At 37.5% G+C, this 21,058-nt stretch overlaps 1 protein-coding gene across 1 annotated transcript; it reads right to left on the reverse strand.

The window, feature by feature from the left end:
- Positions 1-19,432: 19,432 nt before the first annotated feature.
- Positions 19,433-20,712, reverse strand: LYPD6B (LY6/PLAUR domain containing 6B). Its single transcript, XM_036841184.1, is given in 2 exon segments — positions 19,433-20,145; positions 20,147-20,712. Coding segments are annotated over 2 exon segments (378 nt in total). The 5' UTR covers positions 20,359-20,712; the 3' UTR covers positions 19,433-19,979.
- Between the last annotated feature and the right edge of the window lie 346 nt (positions 20,713-21,058).

Below are 21,058 nucleotides of genomic sequence, written 5' to 3' on the forward strand. Positions count from 1 at the left end.
TGTTTCATCACTCTAAATGTATCATGCCACTCCCTTCTGGCTCACAGAATTTCTGCTGAGAAATCAGCTGATAAATTTATGGGAGTTCCCTTATATGTTATTTGTTGTTTTTCCCTTGTTACTCTTAATATTTTTTCCTTTTTAAAAATATTTTGTCAATTTGATTACTATGTGTCTCAGTGTGTTTCTCCTTATGTTTCTCCTGCCTGTGACTCTCTGCACTTCCTGCACTTTGGTTATGGGTTCCTTTTCCATGTTAGGGAATTTTTCATTTTTTATCTCTTCAAATATTTTCTCAGGTTCGTTTTCTCTCACTTCTCTCTCTGGGACCCCTGTAATGCAAATGGTGCACTTAATGTTGTCCCAGAAGTCTCTTAGAATGTCTCCATTTCTTTTCATTCTTTTAACTTCTGTTCTGCAGCAGTGATTTCCTCCATTCTGTCTTCCTGGTCACTTATCCATTCTTGTGTCTCTGTTACTCTGCTATTGATTCCTTCCAGTGTATTTTTCATTTCAGTTCTTGTATTGTTCATCTCTGTTTATTTGTTCTTTAGTTCTTTTAGGTCTTTTAAAAATATTTCTTTTATCTTCTCTATCTGTGCCTCCATTTTTTCCTGAGACCTTGGATTATCTTACCATCATTATTTTGAATTATTTTTATGGTAGTTGCCTATCTTCACTTCATTTAGTTGTTCTTCTGTGGTTTTATCTTGTTCTTCATCTGAGACATATTCCTCTGCTGTCTCAGATTGTCTAAATTTCTGTGATTGCAGTTTTCTGCAGTCTGCAGGGTTGTAGTTCTTCTGGCTTCTGCTGTATGCCCTCTTGTTGATGAAGCTGTCTAAGAGGCTTGTGCAGGCTTCCTGGTGGAAGGGCCTGGTTCCTGCCCACTGGTGTGTGGGGCTGGGTCTTGTACTTCTGGTGGGCAGCACTGTGCTTAGGAAGACTTTAAGCAGTTTGTTTGCTGATGAGTGGGGCTGTGCTCACAACCTCTTAGTTGTTCAGACAGAGGCATCCCAGCACTGAAGCCTACAGACTGTTGGGTGGGGCTAAGTATTAGGAGTGGGGAATGGAAACCTCCAGGAGGGCTCATGCCTGATGAGTACTCACCAGAACTTCCACTGCTAGTGTTTTGGTCCCCACAGTGGGCTACAGCCACTCCCCCGCCTCCACAGGAGACCCTTCAATATGAGCAGGTACCTATGCCCTAGTCTCTTAGGAGGTCCCTGCTTTTTTCCCTGGGTCCTGGTGTACACTAGACTTCCACCCTCTAAGCATGGAGTTTCTTTTTCCCCCAGTCCTGTGGAAATCCTGCAATCAAATCCTGCTGGTCTTCAAAGCCAGAGTCTCTGGAGGCTCCTCCTCCTATTGCCAGATTCCCAAGCTACAGAGCCTGGCTTGGGGCTCAGGACTTTCACTCCTTTGGGTGAATTTCTGTGCCATAATTATTTTTCAGTTGTGGGTAGCCCACTTGGCAGGTATGAGATTTTATTTTATTGTGATTGTACTCCTCCAACCGTCTCATTGTGGTTTCTTCTTTGTCTTTGGGTGTAGGATATTTTTTTTAGTAGGCCCCAGTATTATTTTTGTCAATCGTTGTTCATCAGATAGTTGCAATTTCAGTGTTTTTGTAAGAAGAGGTGAGCTCATGTCTTTCTACTCCACGATCCTTCTGGCAAGTCTGAATGTGTGCACCTCAGATTGGGACTTGAAGCCACATGTCCAGGGCTCAAATCCAGCCAAAACCCTGACTGGGACTTGAAGCTCATATGGCCAGGACTCAAACCTGGCCAAAACTCTGATTAGGATGTGAACCCATGCAGCTGGGATTCAAACTGGCCAAAACCCAGTTTGAAACAGTCTGCCAACTGAGATCACACACCTTATTTCAGGACTACTGAAGCTCAGGTTCTTGATGTCTCATTGCAGAAAGAATTCAGTGAGAGACAAAGTGATAGGTAAGAAGTGGATTTATTTATAGAGAAACATAGTCCCCAGACAGAGTGTGGGATCTCAGAAGGCAGGAGCGGCACCAGGTTATGGAGTTGTCAGTGTTTATAGTGGTGGGCAATTTCATAGGTTAATGAGTGGGAGGAGTATTCCAGCTATTTTGGAAAGGGGCAGGGGTTTCCAGGAATTGGGTCACCACCCACTTTTTGATCCCTATTGTTGCCTTGGAACTGTCATGGCACCGGTGGATGTGTCATTTAGCTTGGTGATGTGAGCATATACTGAGGCTCAAGGTCTAGTGGAAGTCAACTCATCCTCCATGTTGGACTTGTTTGGTTCTAATCAGTTTATGTCATGTCCTCAGGCTATGTCATTCTTTCAAAGGTTGTGCCCTGCCCCCTTCCCTCCTGTTTCAAGTCCACATGCTTTTCAAGTGCCCATGGACTGTTCTCCAGGATAGGCCACAAAACAGGTCTCAACAAATTTAATAGAATGGAAATTATATTAAGCATTTTTTTCTGATCACAATGATATAAAACTAGAAGTCAGTTTTGAAAAATGGGAAAAAAAAAACATGTAGAGATTAAACAACATGGTACTAAAAAAATAATGTGTCAATGAAGAAATCAAAGTGGAAATCAAGAAAATGTCTTGAGGAAAATGGAAATGAAAACAGTACTTTCTAAGATGTATGCAATACAGCGAAAGCGTTTTTAAGAGAGAAGTTCATAGCGATACAGGAATTCCTCAGGAAACAAGGAAAACCTAAAATAAACAACCTAACCTACCACCAGAAGGAATTAGAAAAAGAAGAAACAACAAAGTCAGCCATAGGAGGGAAATAATGAGGATACCAAGGAAATAAATACAGTGGAGATTAAATAAAACAACAGAAAAGATCAATAAAACCAAGAGTTAGTGTTTCAAAAAGATTTTAAAAAATGATACACCTTTGGCCTGGCTCCCCCAGAAGAAAAGAGAGAGGACCCAAACAAATAAACAAAAGAAAGAGGAGAAATGACAACTAATACCACAAAGAATCCTAAGAGAATGCTATGAACAGTTATGTGTCAACTGATTAGACAATCTAGAAGAAATGGATAAATTTCTAGAAACATACAGCCTCCCAACAACAAACATACAACTGCCAACAAACAAACTTTTATGACTAGACAGCTTCACAGGGTAATTCTACTAAATATATAAAGAAGAACTAACACCTACCCTCTCAAAATATTCCAAAAAAATTGAAGAGAACACTCCCAAATTCATTATACAAGGTCAGCATTAACCTCATACCAAAACCAGGCAAAGACACCACAGAAAAAGAATATTACAGCAGGTGGATCAAGATGGTAGAGTAGGAGGAGGTGGAGTTACCGTCCCCCGACAAACACATTAAAAACATATTTTATGTGGAATAATTCTAACAGAAAACCAATGGGCAGAAGATCTCTCATACAACTAAAGCTGCAAGAAAGATCCCCATGTATTTGAATAGGACAGGAAAAAAAAGGCAAAAGGGCAGGACAGGAATCCCTGGGAGGGATCTGTGAAGGAAGATGTGTCCACAGGGGCATGTCCTTGTCTGCAAAACAACTCTGCAGACTGGGAGGAGTCCTGGGATAGATAGAGGGGCTGAGGAGCCTGGATTCTCTGTGAGAAGTGGCAGCATGTTGGCTTGCAAACTATCAGGGCAGAGAGAGACTGGGGTTGTCATCTGCTGGTTTGCCACAGTTCCCAGACCCAGATGTATACCGGGAAAGGCTGCTAGTACATGCAGGGGGTATTTGCAGACCCTTGGGCAGTCGAGCCATGGAGAGGACTTGGTCTAGGTTTGCAGACATCTCAGCAGGGGCCTGAGGTGTGGCCTGAGCTGAACCTTGCAGCTCATTGTCGGCATGCAACGGTGGGGTGCAGGGTCCATCAGAATTCAGTGTCAGCACATGCATGGTGTGGGCAGGGCTAGCATCTGAGCCTATTATCAATGCTAGCACTACAGAGGTGGGTCCAGCAGTGGGTGCAGCAGTGGACAGTATTGGCATGCACAACAGGTGGTGAGCAGTGCCACAGAATCTCATGTCTGTGGCAGACAGCACCTGAAGAGGAATACATAATGGTTCCTTTCCAAGCTGGAGAACTCAGTTCTACCTACTTCATACTGCAGTTGCAGCCAGATCTTGGGCAGGTAGGTCCTGGGAGACCCTATCACAGAAGCAGCCCCAGTCCAAGGCAGGAGCACTACCACCTAGTTCCTGCAGCCACAACACCCTGGTCTCCAATGAAGAAAGGGATGCAACACTGGGCTGCTTCTGGGCAGAACTGCACACATGCCTGCCCAGGCAGTGGATAGGTTGCTCTGACCACATGGTCCTCACTTGTTTCACCCCTCACCTCCTTGGGGACACAGCACACAGTTAAGGGCAATGGAGCTTTATCAAACCTGGCCTTCATGGCTTCTACTCCAACACCTGAAGAGCAAACCGTGCTCCCCAGCAGGGCTGTGACTGCTGTGGAGCAAAGAGGAGACCCTGCTAAATATCCAGTGCAGGCTCTGGACACAACACCAGTCACATCCCTTATTGAGGGGATAATGGCCAGCACACTAAGAAAGATGTGGCAGGCATCCATAAAAAAATTCACACCAAAATTAATGGACTCAACCAGGCTACACAGCGATGCTGCCACATAAAAACAGCCCTTCAAGACCACAGTAGGAAACTGTTTTTCCTAAATGCATAGAGACAGAAAGTTAAGTAAAATGAAAAAGCAAATGAACTACTCCCATTTAAAAGACAAAAGAATTCCCCTGAAAGAACAAACAATGAAACAGATCTCACCGGTCTACTATACCCTTAGTTCAAAAAGGAGGTAATAAAAATGCTGAAGGAATTAAGAAAGATTATCAATAGAACTGCAGATCACTGTAACAAGGAACTACAAACTATAAAGAGCAAACAATCAAATGAAACAGCTCAATTGTGGAGACAAAAACTGATCTAAAAGCAATCAATAGCAGTCTAAATAATGCAAAAGAATGGATAAGTGATCTGAAAGGTAGAATAATGGAACTCATCCAACAGAACAGCAGAGAGAAAGACTGCTGACAAAAAAATGAAAGCAACACATGAGATCTTTTGGACAATATAAAGTAACTCTCTGACGTAAATAGTAGTAATATTTTGTTTTGATCTGTCTCTCAAGGCAAAAGAAATAAAAGTAAAAATTTAAAAATGGTACCTAATTAAAGTTAAAAGCTTTTACACAGCAAAGGAAACCACTGACAAAAGAGAAAGGCAACCTAAGAAGTAGGAGAAAATATTTGCAAGTAATATGAATGACAAGCAGTTAATATCCAAAATGTATAAACAGCTCATGCAGCTCAATATCAAAAAAACAAACAACCCAATTAAAAAATGAGAAGACCCATATTGATATTTTCCCCAAGGCACATGAGAAGATGCTCAACATTGCTAATTAATAAAGAAATGCAAATCAAAACAATGAGATATAATCTCATATCTGTCAGAAGGGCTATCATCAAAATGTCTACAAATAACACATGTTGGCAAGGATATGGAGGAAAGGGAACCCTTATACACTCTTAGTTGGAATGTGAATTGGTGTACCCATTATGAAAACAATATTACGTTTCTTGAAAAAACTAATATAGAACTACCATATGACCAAGCAATTCCACTGCTGGGCATATATCTGGGAAAAACAAATACCTAATTCAAAAAGATACATGCACCCCAATGTTTACAGCACCATTTGACAACAGCCAAGATATGAAAGCAGCCCAAGTGCCCATCAACAGGTGAATGGATAAAGAAGATGTATAAAATATGGAATATTATTCAGCCATAAAAAGAATTAACTTCTGCCATTTGCAGCAACATGAATGAATTTAGAGAATATTATGCTTAGTGAAATAAGTCAGACAAATACAAATAATGTATGATATCAGTTACATGTGGAATCTAAAAAATAAAACAAATGTTTATAGTAAAACAAGAACAGACTCAAAGATATTGAAAACAAACTAGTGGTTTCAAGTGGGAAGAGGGAAGGGGAGATGGACAAGTTAGGGGTATGGAATTAAGAGATACAAACCACCATGTATAAAATAGATAAGCAAGAAGGATATACTGTGTAGCCCAGCAAACTATAGTCATTGTCTTGTAATAACTTTTAATGGAGTATAATCTGCAAAAATACTGAATCACTACACTGTACACCTGAAACTAATAGTATAATATTGTAAATCAAGTATACCTCAATTTAAAAAACCCATAAGCTTAGCAAGAGGTAAATAAACAGAGACTTTAGTAACCAAATACAACTAAGACTACATTCCTTCCAAAATATTTTAAGAAAGTAGCTAAACAATTATAAAGACTTCAACCATTAAAAAAGTAAACAAAAGAAAAAACCCCAAACCTTTGAGAATGAGAAGACTCCAAAGATTTCCCAGAATTACCACATTATATATGGTGAAATATCCCATTTTCAACAGCAACAAATGACAAAAGAAACAGAAGATTATGTTCCATTTGAAGAACAAAATAAATTACTGCAAAACATCCCTGAAAATTTCAGACAAGGACTCACTGGACAGAAGTCAAAATAGCTTGTTTAAATATGCTCAAAGATCTAAAGGAAAACTGGAAAAAGTACTAAAAGAGTTCAGAAAAATGATTTATATACAAGAGAAGACTCTCTATAATGGTAGAAATTAGAAAAATGTATCAAACTCTGGAGGCTGAAAATATAATAAATTAATAATACAAGTTTATGAGAAGCACTCAATACCAGATTGGACAGATAGAATAAGATAAAGGATAGACAGTTGAATTAACAATTTGAACATAGAACAATTGACATTATCCAATCTGCAGAACAGAAGTAAAAAAGAATAAAGAAAATTGAACAGAGGTTAAGGAACTTGTGAAACATCAAGAAGGAGAGCAACATGATGGCATTCACAAAGGGACAACAGAAAAAATGAGGCAGAGTACTCTAAACACTTTTTAATGACCAAGTTTAATGACATTAACACTACAATTCTAATAAACTCAATAAACTGTAAAATACACTCAAATATCTACAGCAGGACACCATATAATTAAACTGTCAAAAATCAAAGAGAATTTTGAAAGCAGCAAGAAAGAAAAGACTCATCACATACAAGGGATAACAGCATAAGAATAAGATTATCTGCAGATTTCTCATCAGAAACCCTGGAGGCCAGGGGCCAGGGATAATATACACAGTGCAGGGAAAACTGTCAATCAAAAACTCTAAATCCAGAAAAATTGTCCTTGAAAAATAAGGGCAATTAATACATTTGCAAATAAACAAAAGCTGTGGGAATTTTTTCTTACTAGAACCTCCCCAGAAACTCTGCCTAAGAGAATCCCCCTTCAGGTTGAAATGAAAAGACAGTGAACAGTTACTCAAAATTATATGAAGAAATAAAAACCTCTAAAAAGGGAAATACATGCCTAAATTTAAAAGCCAGTATTACTGGCTGGGTATTACTGGGTTTGATAGTCCAACTTTTGTGTCCTGCATGATTAAAAAAAATGCATAAAATATACATATTTTGCTGAGCATATAATGTCTAAAATTTAATTTGTGGCAATAGCATAAATGGGGGAACAGAGCCGTACAGGAGATTTTTTGTATGTAATTATAGTTGTCGGTATTGCTACCAATTCAAATTAGATGTTATACCTTTAAGATGAAAAATGTAAGCCCTATGGTAACCACAAAGAAAACATCTATAGAATATACACAAAACTAAATGAGAAGGGAAGCAAAAACAGTTCAGTACAAAAATCAACTAAAGAGGTGGGGGAAAGGCACTAATGGAGAGAGAAAAGGATAAGAAAGTCACAAGACACAGAGAAAACCAACATCACAATGGCAGAAATAGATATTTCCTTACCAAATAATCTTTCCTTATATACAAATAGCTTAAACTCTCCAATCAAAAGGCCAGAGATTGACAAAATGAATAAATAGATATCACAATCCAACTATCTACTAGCTACAAGAGACTCAATTTATATTCAAAGACATAAAGAGGTTTAAAGTAGATGAATGGAAAAGATATTCCATCAAAAAGTAATGTGTAGAGAACTAGGGGTGAGAAGGAAGTTATACTAATCAATTCATTTTAATAAGAAATAAAAACAAGTACTTTTCTTGCCTCTTAAATATATGGAAACCATAAATTTGAAAAGAAAAGCAAAAAGAATTGCCTATGGTTCAAATTTTAAGACATTCTGCAAAGGTGTGTCTTTTTTTTTTTTTTTCTGGTAGGAATAGAGTGAAGTAGTTTCCTTGCTAACAAGAACAGTCATTCATTTCATTCATTTATATTATCAATATATAAAGTGTTTGAGTTATTTTCAATAAATTTTGTTTTTCTAGGATCTTCATCTTCTTTCTATCATACTAAAAGTTTGTTTCTGAATAAAATTTCTAGAAACGTAAGATAAAAAGAGATAGGTTTGTTAAGGAAGGTGATTTGAAGTCTTAATTCCTAACTCTAATCATTTCCTTGCTGAGGAATACATTGGTTCTGAATAGAAATTTATTTGATATGTAATAAATTATCTCTTTGGAAAACTAGATACACAATCTTAAAATTGTCCACAAAGACTGTAGGATTCTTAGCAAGTTAACACTGTCTGTTGTACACTCGAAATACTGACAGCTGGTCTACTTACCTTCAAGGCTGGGGGTTAGCAGATTTACAGATAAAGGCAATCATGATCATAGACTTGATGGCATTTACACAAAGCAGTAGAGTTAGCCTAACCCTTTCAGCCTTAAATCCAGGTGCTCACTTCTCTTCCTTACTAATAAATATCCTTTGTGGCATTTTTTCCCCCAGAATAGGACACTTTGATCTGCACTAAAAACCTGTTCAGGCAGATAGATATCCTTTCTCCTCAGTGATTTTCTTTATGGCATCTGGGAACTATCTGCCCCTCTTTGTTGGCAGAAGCTGATTCTCCTGTTCTCTTGACATTTTAAAAACCAAACCTCTTTCTAAAATTATCAAATCATCCTACATTGGTATTAAATTCTCCAGTTTTACATCCTTCACCTTCCTTTTGCTTTAGTTAGTAGTCATATGATTACTTTGCTTTCTCTTGAATTCACACTTTCTTCAGGAATACTTTGATTTCAGTCTTGGCCAGACCAACCATCATTTGTCCTTTGGTTTATGTAACATAAAGTCTTATCTTTATTGTTTCCTCTAGGACAGAAGATTCCATCTCCATAACAGTATCTCAGTTGTCCAAATCAATACATAGATTCATTTACATATGCTTTGTATACATTTTCCACTCCACTAATCAAATACATTACATATGTTTACTTATGTATTAAATAAATGTAACACTTCATTATTTAGGCAAATGTATTATACACTATAATAGAAATTTTAAGAAGATGAAATAAATATAAATAAACTTTACTTCTTCTACTCCAGTGAATTATCTTATATGATGTTTGGGTTGCTTGCACACCCCTTTGGTAGTAACTAGCTTAGAAATTCCTGCCAAATTGAAGACTTTGGATATTCTTAGCTCTGTCACTTTGCCCAGTGGTTTTAAACAGAAAATAGGGTGGGCGTTGGTGGAAGAAGCAACTTAAGGACTTCACTTGAAACAGCTATCTTATCTCTTCATATCTTATTTGTTAGATTAGACCAGTGGTTCCTTAACCTAGCTGAAGTAACAAGTCTGGGCCTGTATATTCCTCTTCCCTTTTCTTTTTTCTTTCTTCCTCTATTCTTCTATTTCTTTGTTTCTTCCTTTCTTTTCCTCCCTTCCTTCTTTCCTTCCTTCCCTCCTTTTTTATTCTTTTCTTTTTCCTTCTCTCTTTTATTCTTTTTAGTTTTCCAGGTGATTATGATGTTGATTTACTTTGGACAACTAAGCAGGTTTTTTTTTGTTCTGTCTTTCTGTGACTGATCACAGCCTTACACAAATGAAGACAAAAGTGTGTTTTAGAGGAGGGTTAAAAATAAACATAGAGACAAATGCTGCTGTGCTGAAAAAAAATTCAAGAAAAATTTTATGACAGATTATTATATCTCATATTAATTTTATGTTATCTTTCTTCTGAATATTGCAATACAAATCTCTTAAATTTTCCTGATATTTAGCTTTTTATAGTTTCCCAAATGCTCAGAGAAGAGACAAACATGAATTACATTTCACTGTTGAGCATATCAATGTGTATGTATTCCTACTGTGAGTACTCGGGCATTACCACAAAAAAGTGGACATTTTAATCTAATTCATAAGGTAGATATCAACTTGTATGTTTCTTTTCACAGTTTTCTAGCAGAACATAATAAATTATCTTGGTCTAAAATTTTGTAGTATATTTCATCAATTTATAATCCATGGATACAGATTATTTTAAGGGCAGCTTTTTCTAATTTGTCAAAAGATATCACATAGATTAGCAGCAAAGATGGTGGTAATGGAGTTAATTAAATGCTGTGTTCTGGCTACTTTTGGAAGTTACCAGCTCCAGACTCTGGAATATTCCCTGACAAAGACTCTGTCCTTGACCAAACTCTTGACAGGCTCCTCTTAGCCCTTTGGTAACTAGGTCCTATCCTGTGGCCTTGTCCTCAAGAGCCAAGAATTCTGCTAAGTGAGTTTAGTGAGAACCTCATGCCAAGTATTTAATCACCCTCAATATCTGATCAAATTCCTCACTTCTCCTATCACCCAGGTAATCACCCAGCATGTTTTCAGCATACCCCTGACATCTTCTCTTAGTAATCTTCCTTCCACAATTCTCCAACCTGCTTCTTGGCTATAAATCCCCATTTGTCCTTGCTATATTAAGAGTTGAGCCCAGTACTATGTAGAAGTCTCTTATTCTCTATTGTAACAGTCCTGAATAAAATCTGTTTTACTACTTTAAATTCTATCTGACCCTGACTTTCTTTATGACAAACTGAAATTATAATGGAGTGATAACAGTTCAGGTGTACAAAATTGGAATTAGGTGGCCATTGAGGATTTGGTTTCAGACACGTCCCTCCACAACTGAAAATATGAACCTTCTCTGAACTGTACCAGGTCCAAGGACACCACCAGCCATATTCAGAACAACACCTGCCTGCTGCAACCTTACAGTCTCAAAGTCTCCCCTTGTAACACTGCAACTATTGCAGACCCCAACCGATCCTTAGTTAACAAGCACACTTGCTTCTTGCCAGCTTCAATCCTAATACTTGACAAACAACTCATATAACTAACTATAACCTTGAAGTTTTTGCCTTTATAAGCCTCCCCCATTTTGTAGTCTAACAGCACAAAATTCAAGTGCTTCTTGACTCTGTGTCTACTGATTTGCAATCCTAGCAAATCCCAAACAAACCTCTTTTTTATTTCAATCAATTCTTTGTTTCTGAAATTTTGGTTAACATCTTTAATATCTTCAGATGCAATATTACATTTAAGAAATGAAGCTACCAGTGACATTAATTTATTTAATGAACACTTGAGTGATTTGCATGCACATTAAAATTAGAGTAGCACTGGACAAGGTAACACCCAATTCCAGACCATAAATTATTAATTTTATCACAGATCAAATTATTTTAAGTTAAAAAAAGACAAGCTTCTCTCCCTCCATTACTATTTTATTACTATATAAATACAAAAAATCCTTGATTATGTCAGTTATCACTATATAAATACAAAAAAAGTCCTTGATATGTCAGTTAAATTATTAAGAAAACACTTATTGGTGCCTACTTACTATTAAGTATTGTACTAAGCAACTGGAAGACAAATGTGAATAAGATAGAGATACTGCTTTCAGCAGATAGATTTAAAAAAAAACTAATATTATAGGAAAAAAGTAATAGAAACATTAACAAGATACATATTCTTACCTCAGGTGTCGTTCTTAAGTGGTTTTAAGCAAACACTAATAGTGAGATGTCTGGGGAGGTGAACTCTGTGCTGAAATTTGAATAAATAGGTCTTCGCTTGCTGAACAGTTGGAGGTAAGGTATTTTAGATGAAGGGAACCTTTTGATTAAAAATGTAGAAACAGGGAACACCTTCAAGTGTTTAGGGAAAACAGAGAAGAAATTTAAGCTGGGAAAGCATAATCAAATCTGCATGACAGAAAGATGACTTTGATGCAGTATTATCATAAGCAAAATCTGGGCTCCCTTGCAAAACACAAATAAGCTCTTGCTGCTAACAGAGGAGCTCTCAGAACTAGAGGGTTGAATACCTGTTAAATACCAGGCACTGTTCTAGGCATTGAAGACATAGTAATATACAGACACAATTCCCTGCTTTCATGTTTACATCTTAATGGGGGAAAACAGACAAGTAAATAAACAGGTACAATATATGAGAGGAAGAAAAATTTCCCTCACCCTCTTAGGGTGCCTGGCTGAGTGTGAAAATTAAACTGATAAAGATAAAAACACACACATTTATTTAATATAGTTTTATGTGACACTGGAACATACATAAAGAAATGAAGATCCCAAAACACAGTGAGACCTGAGTATTTCATGCCAGGTGTGATGAAAGTTACAATCCTAAGAAGATGATAGGACAAAGAACTAAGTGTAAACTGGGGAAAACTTAGCAAGATCTGTTCCTTTTTTAGAATACTTCTTGGAGTCCCTCATCTTGCAGATAAAGTTGCTCCTTTCCTCTGGTATAGGGAGGGTACTTTTCACATAAGGATCTTATAACCTCTCTCAGGGAAGGGGGGACAGGGGGAAGGTCAGAATGACCTTTGTGCTTTTGCTGTTTTCTCAAACTCTTTCAGCTTAAAATATTCACTGTGTGCAGGTGCTGTATTTCAGGTAACCTGTTCTGAATGCAATCATTACAGAGAAAAGCCAAACAAAGAAGGAGATAAATTGTGCTTTGTGGTGATGGTAAGAGGGTAATGGTGTTTTAAATAGATCAGTTAAGGACAGCCTCACTGGGAAGGTCCTATTTCACTAAAAACTTCCTCCTCCCATGTGGATTTATGAAAGAAAACTTCCTGGAAGGAAAATGGCAACTGCAAAGTCTTTGATGGCTACATAACTATCGATTCAAAGGATAGCAAGGAGGCTTATGTGGCTAGCAATATGTGCAAGAGAAAAAAAAAGGCTGCAGGAAGTCAGAAAAATATTAAGGAGTTAGATTATGTGTGGCCTTATCTGACATAACAAGGCCCTTGACTTTTGTTGTGAGTGAGATGGGAAACTTCTGGAAGGTCTGAGGAGAGGGGAGGTGCAATTTGATTTACACCCTAAATTAATCTGGATTCTATGTGGAGATTAGATACGAAGAGTTGGGAGTTATGCAACTGATAGATCAGTTAGAAGTCTGTTACAATAACCCAGGGGATGGGCAGGGGTACGTTAACCAGGGCGGACGTAATGAGAAATAATGTGATGTGGGATTTGTGACAGATCAAACATGAGGAGTGTCTTAGTCTTCTACTGCTGGAATTACTACAAATTCAGTGGTTTAAAACAATAGAAAATTTGTCTTACAGTTTTGGAGACAGGAAGTCTGAAATGACTTTTATGGGACCAATCAAGATATTGGCTATGAGAAGCAATATGGTTATTTCTGGAGGCTAGGATGATTTGTGCCTTGCCTCTTGCAGACTTCCAAGTGGCTCCTGGCACTCTTGGTTTGTGACCACATCAGTTTAATCTCTGTCTCTGTAGTTACACTGCATCCTCCTTTTCTATAGTCTAATCTCCTCCTGCCTCTCTCTTACAAGGACATTTGGGATTATATTTAAGGACCAACCAGATAAACCAGGATACTTTTCCCCATCTCAAAATCCTTAAATCAATCAGACCTGCAGGGTCCCTTTTGCCTAATCACATAAAGAATTAGGTCATGGATGTCTTTGGGGCCAATATTCACTCCACCACAGAGAATAAGATAAGGAGTGTAATTAAGAATAACTCCATTTTTTACTGGAAAAGTTGGAAGGGGCTACTTACTGAAATCAAGAAGACGGCAGAAGGAGTGAAATCACGGAAATTAATTGTTTGGTTTTGAATTTGTAGCCCCTTTTCAAAAGTTTTTTTTTAACTTTAGATTTAAAAATTGTATCTTGTATGTATACATTACAGAAAAATGCTTAAAACAAAGATGTATAATATGATGACTCTTTGCAGAGCAAACACTTGTGTAACTACCAACCAGGTCAAGAAATAGGACACTGTCATAGCACAGAACCCCTTCTACACATCTTTCCAATTACAGGGGCTCCTTCCCTTCTAGAGGTAACCACTCACCTAGCTTTATTTTGGTTACCATGTCCTTCCTTTGCTGTGCAAATTTACCACTGATACATGTACCACTGCTCAACATTGTTTAGCTTTTCTTGTTTTGGATATTTATATTGAAAAGGAACTATGATATCTTTGTGTCTGATTCTTCTTTACTAGGCAAACTGTTGTTAAGAGAATTGGATTTAGGAGATTTAATTTTAGATAAATCAACTGACAATAATAATAGCAAACAAAATAACACTTAAAATTTTATGATGCACCTGAATTTTGGTAACTAGTTCAAAGTCACTTAGTGCTGTACCCAACTTTCAAGATTATTCTTGCTTCTGAAAATTCATGCCATTTATGTATTCTCATCCACATTATAGAAGTGTTGGTCTATGTGACCAAGAAAATATGACTGAAGTTATATTTGTATGTGGCTTCCAAGATGAGACCATAGATGACATTGCCTTTTCCTTCTGCTCCAAATGGATCAGTGCTAAACGTTCCATCAGGTCCAAAGGAGGAATAACCCTGAAGCTAAGTAAGCTTGAACTTCAGGAACACTCATTTGTATGGGTACTTTTCAAGTCCTTGGAGGGGCTTTAGCAACTGTGTTTACATAGTCATTCATTTTACTAAAAGTTTGCAAAAATAACTGGAATTGGTTAAAATGACTCTCTTTTCACTCTAACCTCCCTTTTTTTCTCTTCCCCTCATTTTATTTAATGTTAAAATCAACTTTTTAAGTGAAATTAGTTGTGACTTATTTCTCATTTTAAATAAGTGTACACATTTGTACCTACTTTTGTGTTCATAATATTTTTTTCCCCATGGATCCATCAGTTGTATAAAACTAAACCTGCCAGGACCACCAGACCAGATTTTCATGCTCAGCCACTGAAGCAGAAGGCTCGCATGACAAGCCTCACTAACTTAAGTCTGCCAAAGACCACAGACCGAAATGTCTTAGGAGAGTAACAGGTTCTGTGCTAGGACTCTCCCTGTATTCTTTCCTTTCATTGATCACTTCCCCTTCCCAGCTCACTTGAGGGAAGTCCCTGACCAAGTCATGTGACACAGATGCCAGAAACTTGCAAGAAGTTTAAAACAGTTTACATTTCAGTGGGTCCCATGGGAATTGGTAAGCAAGCCGGCAATAAATGTAACTTGGGGTTATATGGTGAAGAACTTTCGAGAATTTTGACAATATCATGAAATTAATGACGGATTCACTGCTGGTTTTCAGAAGAAATGATCATACACAGACATGAAATATTTTAATGGAAGTGCTTTGATTATGCCAAATTGTTAAAAGTAGTTAGCATGTATGGTGGTATGACTATACATGATTTCCCTAAAATTATAAATTTCTGAACTGTTTATAATATATTGTGTTTAATTACATAAAAATTTTAAAAATTAAGTAATTTTAACCTACAGTAACATGAGAACTTGTTCTATTAACTGTACTATGATTATTTTCATATTTCATCAATCACATTAATAAATAAATAACCTGAGGGATTATAAAACCATAATCTGTGAACAAAATGTACAAGGAATAAAATTAAATCTAGAAATTAATTTTTGTAAGACTGATTGGATTAAATATGTGTGGGATAAAATAGTGATTAAAGAAAATTTCTGGAGATTTTAGTTTCTTTCCTCAAATAAGATCATTTACAATTGCAGTTACAAATTTAAGAAATGTTTAGTCAGAATTTAGACACAATATTTATAAAAATTAATTATCATTGTACTTTAATCTGTTCTTATCCTTTGAAGTATCTTTAAGCATCTAGTTTGCAAAAAGTTAGTGTTCTTTAAAGAATTTCCCCTCACCTAGAAACTTAAATGTCTTCTGTTAGTGTTCTGAAATTTCACAAGACTATGTCTTGGTCTGGGTTTAGTTTTCTTTCACTTTGTTTTTTTCTTAATTTTTCTTGTGAAAAATATGCATAACATAAAAGTTACCACTTTAACTGTCTATTTAACTATGCAATTCAGGAGTATTAAATATTTTACATTGTTTTGTAAATCACCAGAATCTTTCATCATCCCAAATGGCAACTCAGTATCCATTCAACAATATCTGCTCCACTGCCCTTACCCGCACACAGTCCCAGAGATTTCTAGTTTATTTTCTGCTTCTATGGATTTGCCTTTTTAGGTGCTTCATATAAGTGGAATCATGCAACATTTGTCTTTTTGTATCTGGCTATTATAAATAATGCTAAATAAATATTGGTCTACAGCTATTTGAGTCCCAGCTTTCTATTCTTTTGGATATGTAGCTAAAAGTTTAATTAGAGGATCATATAGTAATTACATGTTTAATTTTTGATGACTGCCAAGGTATTTTCCAGAGTGGTCATACTATTTTGTATTTCTAACAGCAGTGTACAGGCTCTAATTTCTTCACACTCACCAATAATTGTCATTTTCCAATTTTTTTATAGTAACCATCTTAAAGGTTATTAAGCAGTTAGTATTATTTTGATTTGCATTTCCCTAATGACCAGTGAGGCAGAGCATTTTTTAAATGTGTTTATTGGTTATTTGTACATTTTATTTGAAGAAATGCTCATTAAAGCCTTTTACCCATTTTTAAAATATAGATTGTTTTCTTGTGGTTGAGTTTTAGGAGTGCTTTACATATTCTGGGTATTACCTGCTTATCAGACATATAATTACAAATATTTACTTCCAATATGGAGTTGTATTTTTAATCTCTTGATATTGTTGTTTGATGTACAAAATTTAAAATTTTTGATTATAAATCCAATTTATCTATGTTTTTTCTTTTCTTTTTAACCTGTGCTTTAGCTGTCACATCTAAGACGTTATTGCCAAATCCAGTGTCCTGAAGATTTCCTCTATGTTTTCCTCTAAAAGTTCTATAATTTAAATTCTCATGTTTAGCCCTTTGATCTGTTTTGAATTTGTGTATGTGTGTGTGTGTGTATGTTAAGTGGTAAGTAAGCATCCAAAATCGTTCATTTGCTAGCGGATATCCAGTTTTTCCAGCACTATTTGTTAAAACTGTCCTTTCCCCATTGATTTGCCACCCTTGACAAAAATTAATTAACAATATACTCAAAGTTTTATTTCTGAACCCTCTATTCTATTCCATTGGTCTATATGTCTGCTCTTATTCCAGTTCCACACTGTTTTGGAATCAGGAAGGGAGAGTCCTCTAATTTCATCATTTTCTGGATTGTGTTGGCAATAGAAAGGAAACAGCTTCTCATCCCATAACTCCACACTGTCAGTCTCAATCTCCAAAGATTGACAAATTTGACAAGTTTCTGCTTTTTTATTTTTCTAGTAGTTTTCTCCAGAATTCTAACTAATGTAATTTCCAGTAACAAAAGGACTTTGCTTACTTATGTTATCTTTCATCTTTTCTTCTACAACTCTAAGAAAATGTTTGATAGGAATATAATTATTTTTAGTTATTTTCTTCATTACTTAAATATAATTATACCTTTGTTTCTTGTTTAATCATGTTAGCAGTCTCTCTTGACTCTTAGGCTATATAAAGTAAAACTATTTGTGCACTAGGCTTTTCTTTGCCTCCAACTCATCACTTCTTTACTTCTTCCTCATAACCTAGCCAACAGGGTCTTTATATTTATTTCATACTAGACATAGGTCATAAAAGTGGCAGACTAGGAAGTTCCAAACTCATGTTCTCCCAGAAACAATACACAAAACAAAACCAAAAAACCAGAAATGAACTGAAGCAACTTTACCAGAGATATGTGTTGGGGGAAATGGTAAAGCAGTCTTGTTCAGGCTTTGAAGGCGGCACTAGACCTCTCCCTGACTGGACAAAGACACTAAAGCTGGCTGCATGCCAAACTGCTGAGCTGCACCCAGGCCAGCAGAAGTGGCGCCAGCACACATTGTAAACCACTAGATAAGATAGAGAGTATGTCATGGGACTTCTCACACCTGAGGTCTGGCCAGCCCCCGGGGATCAAGAACATTCCAAGTTTTATGAGTTAAGACCAAGGCATTAATGAAAATAACAAGAGCTGCAAATTTTCACGCAGGCTGATTGTTATCAGCCTGCAGCCTGGTTCTAGAAGCTGGGCTCCTTTGAGAGCAAGAAGGAAATCTCACCCGTGGGGTGGATGCACTGCCCGGGACCTTCCAATTAGGACTCCAAATTGCTGTTCAAGGGACTTCTCAGCGCTGCTTGGATCTGTATGTAGGTGCTTCCCGAATTCGGTGATATATAAACTTCTGTCTTTACTATTCTTTCTTAATAGTTATACTATTCTTTTCTTAATTAGTATACTGTAATCTTTGTTGATTCAATAAACTCCCTCTTTAAATTCTTGTTTAACTGACTGTAGAGTGGTTATTTTGCCAGCGAATCCTATGAACCTTGAAACCGAAAGTAAGGCTTGCTGGAAAACAATATGGAAAACAGTTTAAATCAGAAAACGGCCACCTTCAAAACGGTTGGAAAGTTTTATGACATTTTGATGCACCCTTGCCCCACCCACGGACGGCATTAGTCTTGGCCTCAAAGTGGCAAGGAGGCCACTTCCTAGTTACATTTCTCAGACTGAAGGGAGAAGAGCAGACATTATTTCGCTAATTATTTGTAACTTCACTGTGGTATACTTGAGGGACTGATGCAAGTTACTATCTCTCTTTTACCTAAGTGAAGACACAACTGAGAAAGTGCCCATGAAAATTGCTCCTAAAAACTGCAAGGTACACTACAGATCCACAGAGGCCTGGGGCAAGAGATTACTTATGGAGGTATACAATAGACAATCTAAAGCCAAGAGGAGAACCTGAAAATATTTCTTTGAGAAATTAGGATTTCAAATCAGCCAAAGGATATAGTGAAATTTAGAAAGCTACCCAAATGTCCAGGCAATACACATGCTCAGAAAAGATATTGACAACACCTTAAGCTTTCATCTTAGACTAATCTCTAGACTCAGAGTAGACTCAGAGTAAAGTCTAGCTAAATCTTTAGGGAGTGCCTCAGCACAGAGCCAAGTTGCAAAGTCTGGGATGAGTGTTAGTGTATTTTTACTCCTTTTGCTTCTGTGTTTCTGCTTCTCTCTTTTAACGTTTTTTTTTTTTTTTTTAATTTTGATGAATTAAACATTTTTTTTTTTTTTTTATAATTTAAAAGTTTTATTTCCCCCCACAATTAGCAAATGGGTTTCATATTAGTTCCACTGGAAGTTTTCTTCCTGTAGTTGCCCTTCTCATTGACTACACCGTTGGCGGGGAAATTGCTTTCTTATTGGGGAAGGGTTATATTTCATAGAGGTGCTCTGAGCTAATCACGGAAAAGAGAGGGTCTGATCCAGCAGCCCCTGAAGGAGTTGATCAGGTCAAGGAGTCCTTTCTGCTACAGGCCTGGTCAGGTGGGGACAATACAGGCTACTGAACCTGCCCGTAGTAGATGCTGGCAAGACTCTCCTTGCAGAAGTGACAAAATGCAGCCCCTTTGATCAAGAAATATAAACTCCACATAATCCCTCAGTCCCTGCCAAATCCCCTTCCTCAGTGGCCTCGTGCAGGAGCATTTTAGCTAAGCAACAACTGGTTTCTGTTTTAGGGTCCAATGAGCATTCTTCACCAAGTGCAAGATTGGTCTTCACTCCAAAGTTCACTGTTTATACAGTTGTTGGCTTGTGCTTTAGAGGGCTGGTCTCTGCCTCTCCCAGGAATGGTGGTATCACATCAACAACAGCACGAAGGCCCAGGCAAGCACGGGTAGGTGGAGCGCAGGGGCACAGCTGCCAGACGTCCTCTGAGCATGCATCACAGCAAAGACCGCATTGGTGTGGTTGGTGGGTAACTCTACATTGCAGATCATCCCTTCACAGCAAGATCTACACTCTTTGTGGGCACCATTTGTCTTCCGCCCATCGATTGCAGTTATAATTATCCCCTGCATTTTCACAGGTAAAACACTTGAAGCTGTTTGGAAATGGTGTCGGGTCAAGAGGAGGCCGCACGTTATAGAAGTTGATGCTCTTGGCAAATGCCCGGTTTTCTGAGAAGATAAAGGTCTGGGCCACAGCTACAGTGAGGGCATGACAGAGGAGCAGCATTCTGACCCTGGGTGTGGAAACGTCCAAAACTCATATACCTTTCTTAATTTTCTTTTCTCCTCCTTTCACTCCCTGCTACCCTCTCTCAAGGACACCTTTTGGCAATGGTAGTTCATGAAGGAGAGTTGAGAGCGCACTGTCACTAGAATTCCTCTGGGCCTGGGCTCACTGCGTCCTGCAGGACATCCAAGAAGACTTGCCAACGTCCTGCAGCTGCTGCACAGTCACACCACGTAGTCCCTGGATTTGGCTTCCTTTTGTGTGGGTGATTATGTCGAGCGCAGCGCCGTCGCGCTCGCCGGGCCTGTCCGCGCGTCCGGCCGCCTCCCTGCTCCCGGCTCCCGGTCCCGGCTAGCAGCTCACTGGCGGCGGGCTCTAAACATTTTTTTTAGTGTGTTTTTATTTGTTTGTTTATTTTAGCTCCCAGCATTCGAGGAAATCTCTGGCAATATGTTAGCTGAACATGAACTAATGGGCAGTGAATTTAGAGGTCACACATGATAAAGAAAAGTCTTTCCAACAATAGTTTGCAAAACTCTTAAGGCAAACAGCCTTTAAAAACCAAAATAAACAAGAAACCTGGGTGTGGGGGAGTGTTTGATGTTTAGAGTTACTGCTTATAGTTGTGAAATGCCCAATTTTCAAACAAAACTCAAAAATGACACCAAAAAACAAGAAAACAAGCACAGTGAAAAGAACA

Source organism: Balaenoptera musculus, chromosome Y, assembly GCF_009873245.2.
Source record: "Balaenoptera musculus isolate JJ_BM4_2016_0621 chromosome Y, mBalMus1.pri.v3, whole genome shotgun sequence".
NCBI classification, from domain to species: domain Eukaryota; kingdom Metazoa; phylum Chordata; class Mammalia; order Artiodactyla; family Balaenopteridae; genus Balaenoptera; species Balaenoptera musculus.